The 19,223-nt window shown below is 47.3% G+C and overlaps 1 protein-coding gene across 1 annotated transcript; it reads right to left on the reverse strand.

The window, feature by feature from the left end:
* Positions 1-654: 654 nt before the first annotated feature.
* LOC116469225 (Fc receptor-like protein 6) lies at positions 655-15,233 on the reverse strand. Its single transcript, XM_058439795.1, has 10 exons — positions 15,218-15,233; positions 13,378-13,413; positions 9,227-9,247; positions 7,389-7,655; positions 6,588-6,872; positions 6,150-6,431; positions 5,623-5,748; positions 1,976-2,041; positions 778-809; positions 655-696 (listed from the first exon to the last, which is right to left on the reverse strand). The coding sequence occupies exons 1-10, from the start codon at positions 15,231-15,233 to the stop codon at positions 655-657; spliced, it is 1,173 nt and encodes a 390-aa protein (XP_058295778.1).
* Between the last annotated feature and the right edge of the window lie 3,990 nt (positions 15,234-19,223).

Genomic DNA, 19,223 nt, shown 5'->3' on the forward strand with positions numbered 1-19,223 from the left:
GTAACATAGTTGTTTATTATCATTATCAAGTATAGTATACTGTACATAATTGTATGTGCTGTATTTTTATATGACTAGCAGCGCTGTAGCTTGTTTGTACCAGCATCACCACAAACGCGTGAGAGATGTGTTATGATGTTAAAGCAGCTATGATATCACTAGCAGTAGGAATTTTTAAACTCCATTACAGTCTTATGGGACCACTGTTGTATATGGAGTCTATCGCTGACTGAAATGTTGTTATGCGGCACATGACTATTTCATATATATATATGTTGGGGGAACTAACATGCTTGTATGGAAAGAAAACATCTGTGGCTTATGTGTCCAGTGTCACTGATTGAACCTAAGTGTGTGTGTTGGTGGGAACATCTCCCTTCCCATTCCATTGGTTGGTCTTCTGCTAAGAAGAGAACTCAGGGTTCAGGTGCTTCTGACCAGGACAAGGGCTCAGGGTCTCCGTGATGCTGGGCTTGGGAACTGAAGGACCCACAGAAAGAGCTGAGGAGCGCACTGTCCTCCTGAGGAGCACTGGAGACTGCGGGTGGGTGTGTGTTGATAGGAGAACACCATCACTAGCAGAGAACCTCCTCACAGTCGCCAAGGGGTTCTTGGGGAGTCCTGCTTCTTATATTCACCTCCTCGGATGAAACCTCACTGGGCTGCAGGCGTCTCACCTCTGCATAGATGATAGAACTGTCCTGTGGAAGAGTTGGCTCAGGATGAGGAAGCAAATGTAAGACAGAGGGTGAGAAAAGAGCAGGGATCCCAGCTCACCTTTCTCCCCGCGGTGAACTCAGCAGGCCTGGCTGTGGGGGAAGAATGAGCTCAGGTCAGGTCTCTGTGCTCCACAGCAAGTACATCCCCTTCCCACCCCTCCTGGCTGGCTGTCTTCCTCTAGAGAGCCAGGGAAGCCAGCGGGGGGAGATTCCTTTCACTCCTCCTCAATCTGAAATTGGGAGACCTGGGTTCTAGTTCCAGTTGGACTACACACTAGCTGTGTGACCTCAAGTCCTGGGGGAACTGCCCTTCAATTAAGAGACTTCTTGATTCATTTCCCCTACTGCCATTTATGGGAAGGAGCAGCAACCCTACGCCAATTCAAACCCATTTTTGCAGGTTAGGAAGTGAACTAGCAGGGCAAGTAAGACATTAAAACGACAGCAACAACAAAACTCCCTGTTTTGAACATCTATTACATGTAGACAATTTTTAAGGTTTGTTTCTAGAACCTAGGTTCCATTCCTAACAACTTATAGTAGTCCTGCAAAGCAGGCATTGTCTCCCCTTTATAGATTAGGCCCAGAGAGGACACTTGACGTGCCAAGTCCACAGTGAGTAAGCACAGAGTCAGGTTTCGAACTCAGTTCTGAGACTCAGAACTCAGAAGCCCATCAGGGGCTCCGTTATGGTGACAAGTGGCAATGAGGGTTGGTCACTAATGCGGGGATAGCCATCATGGCAAGAGGAGTCAGGCCTCCTTAGCATTTTTTTTTTTGCAGCTTCCTAGCCCTGACACTGCTTAAACCAGAGGTTGACAAACTTTTTCTGTAAAAAAGGTAGTACATATTTTTGGCTTTGTGAGCTGTATAATCTCTGTCACAACTATTCAACTCTGTAATATGAAAGCTCTCAAACAAAATAAACAAATGAGCATGTCTGTGTTACAGTAAAACTTTATCTACAAAAACAGGCAGTGTGCTGGGTTTGGCTCATGGGCCATAAGTTTGCCAACCCTTGATCCAAACCTTCCCTGCCCCATCTCCTGCAGCCCTGGCTCCCTTCCCACCTCCTTCTCCAACCACCAGCTCCACAGCACTCCCTCTTCATGCCCTTTCTAGAAGCTGTTTGTTTTCCTTCCCCAGATGACTCCAATTCCTGAGACACAGGGCTCAGGAGAGCTCCCCTCTTACTTCCCTTAAGAACCTCTTTTTGGCCCACATGGGCAGACCACCGTCCTGCTGGAAGTCCTTACCATTGGCATATAGTGGGCACTGCTCTCCTCCTGGAGCTGTGGGTGGTGTCTGGGATGGAAGGGGCCCTAGGAGATACAAAGGCATGATTCACTGGGTGTCCCTTAGAGGGCAGGTGGAACAGAGGACAGGAAAGCTGTGAGCAAGAATGACAAGGAGGCCGCTGGAGGTTTGAGGCTGGTTTGGTTAGGAGGGCTAATTCACAGGTCTGGGCATGGTTGATTTTTATGGGATGTCTCCTTTGAAAAATACCCTAGATGGCTCCATGGGAATCACAAACTAGGAGGAAGTAAGGTCAGCAAGAATGGATCACATTTTTGCATGGAGAGGGCCTAGGCTTACCAGTCAAGTCGCTTTTCAGAAGGAAGAAAAGCTAATAACTTTGACCATACACTATATGCCAGACACTGGGCCAGGCAATCCAAATAAAATATAGTCTTCCTAGTAAAGCACCTAACCAGTGACCAGCACACAGTTGGATTTCAAAAACACCTCTCTTCCTAATTCTTTGGTGTCTAATGTTTTTCACAACCATCTTGCAAAGGTTGATACTTTTATCTCCATTTCATAGATGAGGTGACTGGAGCTGGGAGAGGCGACTTCTATAAGGTCACAGTAAGTGGTGGAGACAGAATCTTAATCCAGGTTTGCATGCCTTTTCTCCACTAGCACACTGCCTCTGGAACAGCAGGTGCTTCCAGAACTTTAAAGGTAACTCTTGGGATAGGAATTGGGTCACATGTAGATTTTAGAACACTTGGTTCATGCCTGGTGCCCAAGAAATACTCATTACTCTAACAGCTAGAAAGCATCAGAATCACCGGGTAGGATATGTGGAAATGGCTCCTCCTGTAAAATCAGGAGGGGATTTATGGAGGCTTAGACAGATCCCCAGTGATTAAGCATTCTCCAATGCTCATTCGTCAGGGCTGAGAAATGAGCCTCAGTTTCTGAGTCTCCATTCAATGAAGAGTTCCATGAGTTCGACAGAACTTTGTTTTGTGGGATGTATGACAACTGGTAGTAAAAAGAACACTTTTAAACAAGCACAGCAGAACCTGTACATGCAGGTGAGTGCTGCTTTGAAGTGGACCCCTTGCATGACCATATCCTTGTTCCAGTAACACCATCATCAGTCAAATGTTCTAAAAATTGACTTTGGACATTACATCTGTTGACTGTCTTTGGTGGTGGCATATTTCTGTTTACTGAAGAACAGCTATGCTATTTGGAAGTGGTTGTGAGTCTCCCAGAGCTGGGTGTGGAGAATAAGGCTATTGATCTGGCTGTTTTTCCTGCGTAGCTAAGGAATTGGTCCTGAAAGTGACTTTCTGAGCAATATTCTAAAGAATATTTTGTGCGTCTGAGATTCTGAGATCTTAAGATCACCACCAGCAGTCCTGATTGCATGAGATACAGGTTCCTTAGTAAAATGAAGCCCACCTGCTCCAAGGTTGGCAGTGGGTGTGGTGGTGATGGTTTATAATCTCTACATTAAGAGGATGCTCTTTTGTTCCCTGTGAAAGGTATCTTGTTCTTGAGGATCTTTCTTTTTCTTTTTTTTTTTTTTGAGACGGAGTCTCGCTCTGTCGCCCAGGCTGGAGTGCAGTGGCGCAATCTCGGCTCACGGCAAGCTCCGCCTCCCGGGTTCACGCCATTCTCCTGCTTCAGCCTCTCCGAGTAGCTGGGACTACAGGCGACCGCCACCACGCCCGGCTAATTTTTTTTTTGTATTTTTAGTAGAGACGGGGTTTCACCGTGGTCTTGATCTCCTGACCTCGTGATCCGCCCACCTCGGCCTCCCAAAGTGCTGGGATTACAAGCGTGAGCCACTGCGCCTGGCCGAGGATCTTTCACTAGTGACCACTCTTTCACCATCTTGTCTGGGGCTGGGGAGGGAGGCAGTTGTGCTACATTACTCTGCCATTACACTGCCTTTAATGCTTTGACTCAGAGGTGAGTGGACTGAAACAGAAACACCTGTATTACCGAGGCCAGGCTAGGCCCTTTGGAGGAGGCTTTATTAGACACAATGACAGCATAACTCACAGATCTTTGGTTTGTGGTTCCCTACTCCAGCTGCCTCCCCAATAGCTCTGGGCCTCCTCTCCTTTTCCCCCACTATGAAGGGATACCTTAAAGCAAGGCTAGCCTGTATTGAATCCAGACTCAAGACTAGTGAGAAGGGTGGGGATGGGAAGTTGTATGGACAAAGACTACAAATTCAATAGGGGAGAGGAAGTTGAAGTCTGGTCCAAGTCCTAACTAGGCACATGGTGAGGCAGGGTGTTGGGACTAGGGCTGGGGAGAGATCTTTTCAGGTACCCTGGTGGATGCAGGAAGGAATGCTTTGAACATATGACTGGGTGGTCTTCCTTAATTATCAGGCTGGCCCAGCTCCTGGAAAACTCATCCCAAATTTCTCAACAGAGGGAGCTGCGAACTTAAATAAGTACATCTAGCTTTGGAGGTCGATGAGAGCAATCAGTTTTGTCCTAGACAAGCAGAAAATAAAAACATTGCCCCTGCAGAGGTGGAAGAAGTGGGGTTGATTTGAACCTCTGTAGGTGTATTCGAAGCCCTAGGAATCATAGCTTTGGCACTGGTAGCCATTCCTTACATGTGGCCTGAGGCGGGCAAAGGTTAGAGTTGGAATAAATGCGTGGCCCCCCAAACTAATTGCTTTGAGAGCCAACATTCATTCTTAATTATCACGACTGAGAAAGGGAGAAGAAGAGAGTCTGGAATATCAAGATAAATAGATAACCTGAAATGTCATTTATCTACATCAGAATTTTAACCAACCTTTTTATTTTCAGTGACTTTGATTAGAAGCATTAGAGAATGCACAGAGGAGAAAGGGCAGCCTGGGAACCTGCTGGGGTGATCTGCTCAGATTAGAATGAGAATTTACTGAGCACCCACTATGTGCCAGTCTAATACATGAGGTATTAGATAAATGTTATCTCATTAACTTAAACCCTTACAACATCCCTGGAAAGGAAGCTGATTTAGTGAGTCTTACAGTGAATCGGCTCAAGGCTATGGAACTAATGGTAGCGTTGGGGACAGGCCATTGCTAAGTCCTGTCTATCATATTTCTTTTCTGATAGTTAATATCCTTTGCACACTCTGCTACAGTAAAGTACTGTACAAGATGAGTGTGTGTGAGTGAGCCTGTGCATACCCACTGTAGTTCTGTCTTCTTTCTCCGCTGCTAAGCAGATCAGAGCTCTGCTGAGCTCAATGAGAGAGAGAGGTGGAGGCCTTTTTTTTTTTTTTTTTTTTTTTTGTCATATTCCTAGCCACAGATTGTCTTCCAAATGTAAAGGATACTGACATACATCACGTTCGACTTGTAATAATTCCTTGGTTTATGTTCTATTCATGCCTGAGTATGCGGTTGTGTGTTTGTGTGCATCTCTGGATGACTGTGAGCATGTGAGCAAGTGCATGTGTGTATATGTTTCGGAAGCATTAACTGTCCTTCCATGTGCCCCTTTGTGTGACACAGGAAGAGAAGTCCCCCCTGCCTCCCCACACCCAGGAGAAGAGAGTGGCTGGTCCTGTCAGACTCTGGCTTTCCAAAGGCTGGGCAGGGCCTGGCACAGGGATTCAGCAGCTAAGAAGGCCAAGAAGAGTTACTGACCAGCTTTTCTCCAGGGTCTCAAATAAACCAGAAGTGTAGCAGCAATGACCATCAGGCCAAGCAGGCTCGCAGGCAGCCAAGGAACCAGCCAGTTGCTGCTGGTGGGAGTGGACAAGACTTGAGAACCTGGGAGCAGGGAGAAGAAGGTGGCCATGAGCACTGACGATAAAATTCAGAAATGCATTCCAGCCTGGCACGGAGCAGGCAGAATGACTGATATTAGGGGAATCATCTGGCATGGGGGAGCTTCTTAGATGGGCATGAAGGATGGCTCAGGGGATGGCAGCAAGGACGATGGTGACACCATGAGTGACCACATGACTGCTCCCCCCATGATGCTCCCCACTCTCCATGGACTTCAATATTTCTCTGCCAGGCTTTTGGACCAATTAGGGTCCATGCTTGGTCATGCAGTGGCTGCCATGGGTCCAGCACTATGCCAGGTGTGATGGGAGGTACACAGAGGGTGAGATCTGACCCCTGTCAGCTTGCTGGGGCTCAAAGCTCTGTTGGAGGACAAAACACACCATTCAGAGACAGCTTCTTGGGCTCACTCCTCTCTCTGGAGACACTGTTCTCAGCCTCGCAGGAGTAGTTCCCAGCATCCTGCTCTGACTTCACTGGGAAGAGGAGGGAGGCGGTTCCACCATAGGGAGCTGAGTGGTTCCCCACAATCTTCTCATCAAGGTAGAAGGAATACAGGATCGGAGGGGAGCCCCTCTGTGCCTCACAGAGGAGCTGCACCATGTCCCCCACAGCAGGGTCAGCGGGCCCGTGGTGCAGAGTGAGCACAGGACGGGACACAGGAGCTGGGACACACATGGGGTGGGAGGCTCAGCCTGACCACCCAGGACCCTGGCTCCCTCCTCTCCTGGGGACCCTTCCCCCAAATCCTTTACCCCCAGGGGATCCCACTACCTGATGCCCAGGGCCCTGGGGGCATCTTCACTCTCTCGCGCACTTACCCTGCACTCTGACCTCCAGCTGGGGGCTCTGCTTCCGGACCTGGCCACCCTCGGGGGCCGCCTCACACCAGTAAAGCCCAGAGTCTCCCTCCTTGACTCCTGGGATGCAGAGTTCTGGGTGAGGGCCCCTGTCCTGCAAGGTGTGGCCATCCTTGTGGAAGGAGAAAAGGAGCCTCGAGGCTGACCTCAGGGGGTGTAGCTTTGTCTGACATCTCGGGATCACCAGGCTACCCTCTCGGGGCTCAGGAGAGGGGATGGCACTCAGCACAGGAGATGGGAACAGCTCTGGGGAGATTCAGGTCCAGGACTCAGGAGGGGAGTCCTGGATGATGAAGCCCCAGGAGGCTGAGGCCTGAGCTTCTACTCATCCCAGGCTGCAGCCTGGGGACCCCGATGGGAGGCAGTTTCGTCCCCAGGACCTGTCCTCTTACCCTCACCCACAAACTCTGAAATGACTCCCACATAGCCAGGCCCTTCTGGAATCTTGGAAGTCAGAGGCAGAGGGGGCCTTCGAAGTCCTCTAGTCCACAGAGGGGAAGGGTGAGCCTGGACTGGTCCAGGTTCTTCCCAGTGCCCCCCTCCCAAGAATCTCCCCACTCCTTCCCCTGGCTCCAGATGTGCCCCATGGTGGGGAGAGGGGGGTATTGAGACAACATCTTGGGAAACTTCCGGGCCCCACACATTGGCCCAGCATGAGGGGCAGCCAGAGACAGGGGTCCTGCCCAGAGAGCTACTGGCTTCTAGAGACGGGACCCTTAAGCAGCACCTCCTGCCCCACAAACTCCCAAGCTGGTGACTCACCTTGGACTTGAACCATGACTGTCTCTGAAGTTTGTGTGGGTGTCTGTGGAATATACATCACCTGCCCAGAGCAGCTGTACTGGCCACGGCTCTGTACTGTTGCTGCTCCCATGGACAGAGTCTGGTTTTCCTTAGATAAATGAAGGAATTTTCCATCTCTGTAGAACCTCACCTGAGACAGTGATGTATTCTTCCGTCCCTGACATCGCAGAGTCAGGGCATCTCCTTCAAACACAGGGTTTGGCCAGGCTTGGAGGTACAGCCAGGCTGCGAGACAGAGGAACAGGGCAGCCCTGGAGCTGCAGGTCCCATCAGTCACTTCTCTCCCTCTGTCCCCCAGCCTAAGGCCTCCTGCTGGGGATGGAGGCCCTTGGGTGGCACTGGTACGGTGTCACTGTCTCCAGTCCTTCATGCCGACCAGAGAAGGGCAGGACCTGGACTTCCTTTACTCCTCCTTCCTTTCCTTCTTCTCTCCTTCCTCTTCCCTCTTTCTCTTTATTCTTTTCCTTCCCCTCCCCTTCTCTCCTCTCCCTGTGTCTTCTCTCTGGCTTTCCTCCCACCCACCCTCCTTGTCTTCTTTTATATTGCACTTTCCTGTCTGCCTTGCCAAGCTTGGCTTAATTGCATTCATTCTGTTCATTGTCTTGCCTCATTCCTCCTGACTCAATTCCCTCCAGCCTAGATTGGCTTCTCCTCCTGTGGCTACCTAATGTGACACTTTCTGCAGCCTTCACTTCTGATAATAGCAGCATCTGTGTCCACCAGAAAGCAGCTGGTGGGGCGTGTTGGAGGTGCCACAGCCTGAGTTCTCTCCCTCCTGCCTTCCTCATTGGGCTTCCTCAGGCCCAGCCTCCATCTCTACCCTCAGCAAGGCATTTCATCTTCCACCACTCTCATGGAGGGGATCTGTTCTCTCTGTCTCTATTCCCAAAATGTATTCTGTGCACTGATGTGAGCAGGAGAAGAGCTCCCAAGGATCCACCATCACCTGCAGGGCAGGCTGAGCCTGTCCCCAGTCTGTGTCTGTCCCCAGGCTGTATAATCTCTTTGATAAGCCAGACACCCCCATTCCCAGACAGCCTTCAGAGCAGGCCTGATGGCCTGAGACTAATGAGGAGTAACAGTTAGGGAGCCCCAGCACATCCTGCTCTTGCCTGGATCTTCTGGATCCTTGGGACCCACTCTCCTCACCCTGGAAGTAATGATGCTCACCGCATTATTTAACGGCAAGCCTTGCTTCCACTACTGCTGTTTCTAACAGCACTAAGTATTGGTTTGAATTATCTCCCCCTGGAATCACAGAATATGTCCTTGGAGGTCAAGATTTCATAGATCAGAATTTTTTCCTGTTTGACAGAAAGCTCCATGAAGGTCAGTGTCACAGAATGGGCTGGAAGGAAGGGGATCTGAGGAAGGAAGGAAGACTGATCAGCAGAAAAAGGTGCCTGCTTCTCTGAACATACAAGGAAGGAAGGGAGTCCCAGTCTTGTTGAGTTGAGAATATAAGAGCTCCAGAACCACATGGAGAGAAGACAGAGGCCACAGACACTTTTAAGGGTATAGGATAGAGGTCTAGAGTCCCACTGCTGAGGCTTGTGTCACCCTAGGACTACCCTTGGCCTTAGACTAGTGGAGTTCCAAGTTCCTCCTTTTCCTGGGAACTGGCCAAGACTCCTGAGGAAGGGGCCTAGTCTGGTGCTGCTCTGCAGATGTTTCTGGGGGACCCTATGGCACTGTCCTGTTCCCATCCTGTAAGTTTTGGCCCATAGACATACTTTGAATTAGAAGAGACATGGACACAACTTACCAGTTTTCCCAACACAGGGGACACAACTTACCAGTTTTCCCAACACAGGGAACTGCAATAGAACAAAGTAACACAATTAGGTTAAGTAGCAAAAAGAGCTTTCTGACAAGGAGGCCTGTCACTTCAGCAATGGAGACTTATACCCATTCAACCAACCACCCAGCCACCAAACCTCCTAGCCACCCATCCACACAACCATCCAACCATCCAACCACATAGCCACTCAACGACCAAACAACCCAGCCATCAGCCATCCACCCACCCAACCATCCAACCATCCAACCAGCCAACCACCCAGCCACTTGACCACTCAATGTTTGTGCTGGACCTACTCCCTAGAACTCTTTGCCCTATCACAGTTCAAATGTTGCCTTCTCAAACAGGTCTTCCCTGGGACTCCAATCAAAAGAATTTTCCCCAATCACTAAAACAATGCCCCATTGTATTATCATCAAAGCACTTATCACTATTTGAATTTATCTTATTCATTAAATTGCCTACATGTTATCACCTGTCTCTCTGTCTAGAATGTAAGCTCCATAGTAGCAGGGACTCTGCTTATTTTACTCATTGCTATATTTTCTATGCCTAGGACCTGTGCCCGGAACATAGTCTGTGTTCAGTAAGCATCTGCTGAATAAATGCATGAATGCTTTCCTTTGCATCCCATTGTATGAGGTGGGAAACCAAAAGTAGAAAACACAGGACTAGACTGTTGCACGAATGTGCCTTAGGGTCCTACCTCCAACATCTACAGGAGAACCCATAAAGCAAGGGCAGGACCTGATTCTTGTGGTCCCATCTCTCCACAGAGCTCTGGTGAAAAGGGTATGGAAGTGATCAGACTGAGGAGGCCAAGTCCCCTGAAAGAGTAATCATTAAAGGATGTGAGACATTGTCAGGCAGCACGGATGAATGAGAGAACTACAAACAAACTGGATGCATCCCACATCATGCTTGCATCTTGGATGTGCTGCATTCCTGTTTTTAAATGAGTGAATGTGTGAGAACAGGTGACCTGGGAAGACAGGCCAACTCACAAAATGATGACAGATATGGTTAGATAGGTTTGAATAGCCCAAACAATGGAAGACCCGAAATCGAAGGTCATAGCTGGATATGAAGCAGTGAAGAATCTTCTGGACTTTGGGGCAAGGTGTGAAACAATGAATGAATGTAGGGCTGAGTGCAGTCAGTCCAGCCAATCCTCATACATTTACTTGTGTCCTTCATTGCTGGCATGTCCTAGGTATTTTGCATAACACCAAAAAAAAATGCAAGAATGGCCTTGGGAAGGGTGGGTGAAAACGCTCTAAGAGCAGGTGTTTGGCTCTGTCACATGGTATCATCTTTGCTTTCTACACTACTTTGGACACAGATGGGATCTTTCAGCTCAATTCTCTATTCAGCTCAGGGTCAACTCAGTCATAAGCTCTCAAAAGTGTGCAGAACAATGAGTCTCTTCCTTATCATCCCTCCATCTCCACCCCTAACCCCCATCTATGAGCTCGGTGTAGTGGAAAGCATGTAGGATTTGGAATCAGATGACCTGGACTTGAGTCATGAATTTGCCTCTTTCTGTATGACCTTGAACAAGTTGTCTAAGTTCCAAGAGCCTTCAATATCTCGTTCTGTCATATCACATAATAGAAATGATAATAGTCATTTTTTTCTTACAATGTAGCTGTGAACGTTACATTGACCCACTGCCTGGGAAAGTGGTTACTACATTAACTGAAAGCAGAAAGAAGGCCTGACTTCAGAGTGACAGAGACCTTACTCTGTAGTTATGTCTTCCTTCCCTTCCCCTCCTCACTGGAAAACAATTTTGCAGCTACAAAGTGCTAAACAAACAGGGTTGAGACTACTGAAGCCAAAAACAAGAGAGAAGGCACTCAGGAAGCATAGATGCACTTAAAATGAGCTCCTGTCCCCAAATCCCAATGACTTTGTCCCCATGGTACTGCAAGATCTTGGAGGCGGGATTACAAAATTGCTTTCTGCAATCAAAACAGCAGCCAACTAGGAACATACACGGTGGGTGACACCTGCTTACAGCAGTTCCTGCAATGAGGGCCCAGGCACCTCCATTAGCTATAGGCCAAAGATGAGGTGACAGTGTCATGAAGTGGCCAAGAGCTACTGTCAAACCAAGTTGCATAATAGAGTTCCGAAAAATGAAGGTAGGAGCCCCTGCCAACTCTAGGAGTAGGATAATTTTCTCTTAAAGTTTCTGAGGGATCGGGAGATATTTATCTGGGAAAGATGCAACAGAGGAGAGACACAAAATACTTGGTGGGCTAAGCTTAAAAGAAGGGGAGACTTATTCTGCATTACTTTATAGGACATAAATGTAAACTAGAGGGATCATGGAGGCAGATTTTGGCTCAACATGAAGAACTCTCTCACCACTGAACTCTAGCACTGTGGAACAGGCTGCAGTGCCAAGTTGCAGCAGTCATATTGCTGGGAGGGCTGTATGGGACCCCATGACACCTCCTATGGACGCTGTGTGAATATGCGGGGAGCAGGCTCCAGTGGTAGGAGGGAAGTTCGCTAATGTTCAGCTCAGAAGAAAATTAAGCCTAATTTCCCAAACTTTAAATACATATTTCACATTCAGCCAGGTCACAGCATGCTCAATGTCAGGGTTCCTTTCCTCCTGGAGCCCTGACAGCCAATAATAGTAATAGCCACCAATTTATTATGACCACACCCTGCTCTTGAGAGAGGAAATAGCAGCTCTACACTTATGGTAAGATGAATGTTCCTACACACCCAGCCCCAGTGCCTGTGTTTTAGGCTGTTTTTCCGGGGTCCATGAGCATCAAGTGGGACCAAATTTGCTGGTGGTGGGTTCTCCATTACACTGTGCACCAGTCAGCCGGTCACTGATTCCCTTCCTCTCCTCATTTGCTGTCTGTCATCCTCGCCCTGGGTTCCAAGCTGGAACACTCTCAGACTGTATCTAGATAAGTCCAAGAGCTGTTCCTTTTACAAGGTAGTGCCGGTAGTACCATTTGCCCCTGGGAGTCTTTTGCCTGGAGTATATCCAGGCATTAGGCTATCCTGTCCCCACCTCAGTGTGAGCATTAGACCTTTTCATTTGTCCAAACGGCCATTCATAGAACACACGAGTAGCATGCTATGCTGGAGAAGGAACATTGAGTGGAAGAGGCATTTTCCTCACAGGGTCAAATTCTCACAAACTCTGTCCAGGAAGAGGTTATATTTAGGAACAGTTTTGCTTTTCTAGTTCAATGAATACAAATAGCAAACAAGCTATTTGGACCAAGAATTAAACAAAAAGTAAGTCTACTTGGAAACTGTAAAGTGAAACAAAATATATGCCAAATTATTTCTTTTAGATATAAGGGGGGTGACACTGGCTGAGACTGAGCTTGGTCTGGGGGAGCCCAGTGACCCTCCCCGTACAGTCCTCTACCCTTAGACCAGCTCTCTCAGTTACAGGTAACCCGCATGAGGAGAAATGGAGAGAAGAGAGAGAGAGACATGGATCAGATAATGGAGTTGATTCTTCAAATCAGCCCCATGGATCTGAAACAGCCCCCAACAGAGAGAAAATGTAGGCGGAAGAGAAACAGTCAATTTGAAAAGGGCTTTGGTTACTCAGAGCACAGGCCTTTCAACCAGGTGAGAGGTCTGGCCATTATTAACTGGTTCTAAGAAAATGCTGAAGCTCCATAAAAATATGTCACCCTGTAAAATTCCACCTCCCATTGCTGAGCAAAATGCCTGGGACTGTTTCCCCTCATTTCCCTGACTCCTTCCCTGTTGCCCCCAGGAGCCTCCTTCCCTTCTGTAACCTCAATTTCCTTTTGAGACAGCTCTGATTAGCATTTTAACCTGATGTCACAAGGTAGAAATGTCATTGGGAAGTTAGGGGACCTTGCAATGTGATTTTCTGCCTCCCTAATTTATCTCTGACATATCAAAGGGCTGCCCTGCCAAGGACCCAGGACAATGGGGTAGGAAACACTGAGGAGTTTCTCCTACCCCAGTGCCCATCTCTCCCAAGCATGCCCAGGTGCATGCACCTGTCTTGAGCTCCAGCCACAAACCCACTGGAAGTGGGAAAGGTAAGATGAGGAACTTGGTGTCTCAGGGATGACTTATGGTCCTTAGTGCTCCAAGAGGGGATGCCCATGCTCGTTGACTTACCAAAGAGCAGCACAGCCGTCCAGAGCAGCATGGGGCCTGTCCTGGCACAGCGGAGGGAACACAGGTCAGAAACAGGCCAGGACAAAGCTGGCAGAGAGCAACCAGGCCTCCGGACTGAAGGTGGGTGTGTGGCCTGAGCTGGGTGGTGCTATAGCTTGATAGTCGAAATAGGAAGTGGGAAAGAAACTTATAAAGCTCTAATTGGTATTTCCTCTTTGGTTGAAGAAGTATTACATGAATAAATTTTCCTGAACACTAAGCATGAAGGAGTCGGTAAATCACTAGTAAATCCCTGACATTTTCTGCGACTTCAACAAGCCTATGCCAGGGAACTAGGATGGAACATGGTTATGGGACACCTCCATTAGAAAGATCCAGAGACTGCCCGAATTTGCTTGGCCTCAGCGTCATTCAGCCTGGGAGACAGCGCAGCACTGGAAAACTAAAATCATCTACCCCTTGACCACCGAGTGACCTCCCAGCTTCCAAGGAGCTCCTGTCTCCAGAGGTAAATGTGTGTGGCTGCTGCAATGCGATGGAGAAGTGGAGCCCTGAGGATGGTTCACAGGATCCCCAGTTCAGGAGGGAATCAGACATCGATGAGTCTGGAGTAGAACACAGATGGAGCTTCGGAATCTGAGGCTTTTAAGACTGTCAGGTATTGTTTTGAGAACTATTCCTTAAAAGACACCATTAAGAGAGGGAATAGGCGAGCTGTGGTGTGATGAGATAGTTTAAATACATGTGGCTGACAAAGGGCCCACATAAGAAATACAAGAATTTCTGCAAGTCAGTAAGAAAAAGACAGACAACATACTAGAAAAATGGGCAAAAATAATTGGATAGGTACTTCACAGAAGCAGATATCCAGGTGTCAAATCAACATAGCAAAAGGAGCTGGACATCATAAATCACTGTGGAAATGCAAATTTAAACCATAATAAGATACCATACACCTTCCATAAGAATAAGGGAGTGATACCAGCTGAGACTGAGTGGGTCTGGGGGAGCCCAGTGACCCTCCCCATGCAATCCTCTACAGAGTATTGGTGGGGATGCGAAGAAACTAGAACTCTTGTACACCACTAGTGGGAATATAAACTGGTACAGTCACTAGAAAATGGCCTGGCAGAATCTACCAAAACTAAACACAGGGATCCCTGATGCCTCAGCATTTTCACTCCTGGGTAAATGTCAAACAGAAATGTATACATATAAGCCTGAAAAAACATATACAAGAGTGCTCATAGCAGCATCATTTGTAATAGATAAAAACTGGAAATTATTCAATGTTCCCTCAACAGAAAAAGAGGTCACACATTCCCATCTCCTCTGTGGACAGAACATGAGAGTTTACGGTGACACGCAGAGTCAGGCAAAATACTAGGAAGCATTTTCATTTTCTTTTTTCTTTTCTTTCTTTTTTTCTTTTTTTATCGAGAAGGAGTCTCGCTCTGTTGCCCAGGCTGGAGTGTAATCTTGGCTCACTGCAACCTCCGCCTCCCAGGTTCAAGTGATTTTCCTGCCTCAGCCTCCCAAGTAGCTGGGATTACAGGCATGCGCCACCACGCCCAGCTAAGCATTTTCTGACAGTAAAGTTCTTCCTGGAAATCTTTAAGTGAGAAGTTCTACATAGTCTGATGGAATTTGATGTGCTTATTGCTGAGGCCAGGAATGGACAGAGAGAATTTTCAAAGTTTTCTTGCCCTAGGTTCTGACTCAGTGGAAGTGGGAAACTAATTTGACACTGCCAGGTATTTTTTTTTGTGACTCAGTTGTTTAGGAAAGAGGTAAAAGTAGTGAGGAAGTAAAGTAGGAAGTACACATCTTGTCCACTCACCTAAAGATGGCAACATTCATACATTTTCCTCTATCATTCTCTTTCCAACAGATCTCCTGAGTTGTGTCCAGCTTCATTCAGCTGCAGGTCCTGTGGGTGGGTGGAGGCCCTGCAGAGCAGCAGCTGGGGCAGGAGAGAGAGGGGATAACTGCAAGTGGTCTAGCTTGCAAACATTTGTGGTTTGCACACAGAATGGATGAAGCCTCTGCCCCGGCAACTTCTACTTTCCCCCGGTTCTAGCGGCATGAGAATGTGAACTGCATCTGACTTTTCACACTTCCCCTGCAGAGTGAGATGCTGTTGCACCTTCAAAGGTGTTGGTGGAACCAGCTCTCTGAGCCGAGCTGAGCTGGCTGCATGTTGTTCCCTTGGGGATGAAGGTGACCCTCAGGGAACAGCAACAGGGCTGCTGCCCAGGTTTGGAATCTTCCAGGACTCAGGCTGACCTTGAACTGAGAATGGGATGGGTTAGCGGAGATATTAAAACCCATGATACTAACACTAATACTCTAAGGGAATTCAGGGGCTAAAAGGAGGTGGGATGAAAATAGAGTGTGGATCCTCATCCAGAAGAGGCTCCAGGCCCACGTGCTCTCATTACTCAGAGTCAGTTGTCAGGGCGGCAGTAGTCAGGGACAATGGCCGTTGGGGAATGGGATAAGTCATTCCAGTTCCGGAGGCGAGAGGGGAGAGCAGGAGAGCTTGGGGTAGGGGACAGCTCTGCATGGTAGGCCCTAGAGCCAAATATCTGAGCTTTAATCCTCACTCTGGATATGAATCTGGTGAGAGACCTTGGGTAAGTTTTTTAACCAGTCTGTGTCTCAGGGTCCTTATCTCTAAAGTGGATAAATAATTATACCTGCATCATAGGGTTGCTATGAAAGTTAAACAAGATTAAAAACATAAGATGCCCTCAGACAGCAAGATCTAATAGAACTTTCAGTGACGATGAAATGTTTTCTGGGCTGTCCAGTTCAGTGGCCACAGAGAGCTATTAAGCACTTGAAACTGACTCATGAGATGGAGAAACTGAAGTTTTAATTGTTTTTACTTTAGTTGAAATTAAAAAAATTTAAGCAGCTACATGTGACAAGTGTCTGCCTTCTTGGATATTGCAGGCTTAGACCAATGCCTAGCAAGTAGGAAGAGCTCAGTGAAGGTGAGCAATTGTAAGAAGTGTGGGTCAGGAAGACTTAACGACCAGACCCTTCCTCCCAACCTTAGTGTTTTTGGTGAGTCCCAGAAAGATGAAGTAATTTGTACAAAGGCACTCAGCCAGAAAGCCTGTTGGGGTTGGAGTCTCATCCATAGCTGGAACTACAAGCCTAACGAGAAACCTAAGACCATTTCTGAGTTACATCTGAAAGACAGAACACATTGGAGAAACATATCAAAAGCCTAGAACTTAGGACAGGAGTGGAAATGACCAGGAGTAGGGTGAAGATGAAGCCAGCCTGGGCATGAAGCTCTGGGTCCGGCCTACAGAGGGCAGAAAACGCTATGGAGCATCTGGTCACCACCCTCATTCCCTCTCTCCATTCTAACCCCTTCCTTCCGGAAAGCTACTGGAGAGAGCATGGCAGCACCAATGGAAAAAAGCTTCATTTGTGTCAGGTCTGCAGCGACCTCTTGTGGCCACATGAACTACAGTTGCCCTAAGGAGGGAATCTTTATTCATACTGAACTCTTTATTCTCTGTCTACCCACCCATCCATCCATCCAGGTATTTGTATTTCTTTTTAGCCCTTGCTGTATGTCCAGTCCACCCCTGCCTCCATGAGTTCAGGAATTGACGGGCATATACTTGGGTATAGTCTTCGTGGTTCCTAAAGCATTTTCCCCCATGTCTCCATTATTCTATTTATAACACTGTGTTATATTTATTTTAGTGTCTCTCTACACTTTTAGCATATGACCTCTTCAAAGGCATCATCTTTGGGTCTCCAGGCCTAGCACCTAAGTATAATTGTTAGGCGTTTTGGAGTCAGAAAAATATAGGTTATAGTCCTGGCTATGCAGCTTACTAGGCAAGGAACCTGGGGCAGTGACTTAATCTCACTAAGTTTCAGGTTTTAAATTTGTAACACAGTAATAATGACATCCAATTTCCAGTATTGTGGAGAGAATTATACTTTTGCACACACAGTATCTTGTACATTTGACCCTCCACCTGAAATTGGATTCTTTTCTATCTTCTGAGGAGCCTTATACCACCAATGCTATACTACCCTTTTCTCTCTCATGAATTCAGTCCTCCCATCTCAACTGGATTTTTTCCATAGATGCTTCTGAAAGATGCTAAGGTCTTCAAAACTCTTCTAACCAAACCAAACCAAGCCAGCAAGCTCACCTTGATTCCACACCCCCTGGGAGCCCCAATTCACAGCCACTCTAGTTGAGAAAGTGGTCTATGGCAGACCTTACCAGTTGGTATTCCGAGACACATTGGTGTATCTCAAATGGCTATAGGTGTTATAAAATATTGATTTCCTTAGCCCTCAGATCATCTGTGTGGGGCCACACTTCCAGTTGGGAGCAGCTACGTGCACATACATCCCCGTCTGAGGATTTAGCACTTTCCCCTGGCACTGTAATTGCCTGTTGTGTGCATTGCCCCAAGAGACTGCAAGCTTTCTGAGGGCAAGGGCCTTTTCTGTCTTGCTCTTTGCTGTACTCTCAGTGCCTGGAAGCAAGTGTTCGACACACATGTGTGGGATGGAGACTGCAATAAGGCAGAGGCCCCCTTCTCCCTGATCCTGCTCATGTACAGCGACAGTCAGTGTGTTGGCTGCTAACTGCCTTCTCACCTGCCCTCCTTCAGGTCCTCTTACCCTCTCTTATTCATGAATAAGTAGATTTTAGGGTAAGGTTACTTTACTAAAGGTGATTGGTTGACTCTGAATTAGCTTAGTATCCAAATAACTCAGCACCTATTACTTTCCTTCGTGGCAGTAGGAGAATGTCAATTTCTTTGGAGGGACATCAATTTAATCCACACTATTCCTTTGCATCAGGACTCCACACTCCCCTCTATTTCCTTACTTTTAATTTCATACATACCCACTGCATTCCTCCTCCTCGTATGTGCCATCATAGACAGCATGTTAAGTTTTCAGTGTGCTTCAGATAAAACATCCTTGAGTGGAAATCTGTGGTTACCAAAAACAGCTTTAGAAATTAGGGAATGGCTCCACAGAAGGAACTGAAAATGGCTGGAGGCTCATTCTTGGCTGGAGATTGAGGAAGAAATGCATATATAATTAAAGTGATAAATTGGATTTTTTTTTGGTTCTCTGTTTACCACTGTCAAACATGATCTATTTCATGCATTTATATAGAATGCATAAAATAGGTCAGATTTAATTTTCTTCAGTTTGCTTGTTTTCTCCTCCAGTTCCTTGGGTAGAGGCGGAACCCAGATGGAAATGGGAAGACTATAAAACTTGTGTCTTTAGAGGAGATAGTGGTAAAGGATTTAGTGCACTGGACCCTGGGAGTTGGACACTCATGGGTGAGTGAAAGAGGCACCTAGGAATGAGCATCGTGTGTGTCAGACAGGCTTGAGTTAGAATCCTGACTTTGCTGAATGAGGCTGCATGGCTTGGATTCCCTACTCATTCCTCTTCTCAAAGTATTCCTTCCTGCACTCATTCCCTCCATTCTTTCCCACCATCAATTTCTCTCTCCACTGGATTTTTTCATCTGTATATGGACATGCACAATAACATCCAAAGCAAACCAAACCTCTCCTTTGCCTCACTCTTCTTTTTCAGCTTCCTCCCCATCTTTCTCCTCCTTTCCGTTTGGGCCAGAAGACTCACCCACACTCACTCTTTCCTCTTCTGCAATCCCTACTCACTCCCTAATAGTGGGTGATCTGGCCTTAGCTCTCACCACTTCACTGAACTGCTTTTGCTAAAGACACAAAGGCTCCTGTGTTGCTGGCTCCAACAGGGGATTCTCTGCCCTCTGCTGACTTGGCCACTCTGCATTTGAACTGTTGACA

This window comes from Hylobates moloch, unplaced genomic scaffold (genome assembly GCF_009828535.3).
Source record: "Hylobates moloch isolate HMO894 unplaced genomic scaffold, HMol_V3 SCAFFOLD_5, whole genome shotgun sequence".
Taxonomy (NCBI): domain Eukaryota; kingdom Metazoa; phylum Chordata; class Mammalia; order Primates; family Hylobatidae; genus Hylobates; species Hylobates moloch.

Coding starts and splice junctions, on each gene's coding strand:
- LOC116469225 (XM_058439795.1), bottom strand. Junction 6,873..7,388: donor AGTCATGGTTCAAGTCCAAG/GTGAGTCACCAG, acceptor GAATCTCCCCAG/AGCTGTTCCCATCTCCTGTG. Junction 5,749..6,149: donor CAAGAAGCTGTCTCTGAATG/GTGTGTTTTGTC, acceptor CCCTGCTCCCAG/GTTCTCAAGTCTTGTCCACT.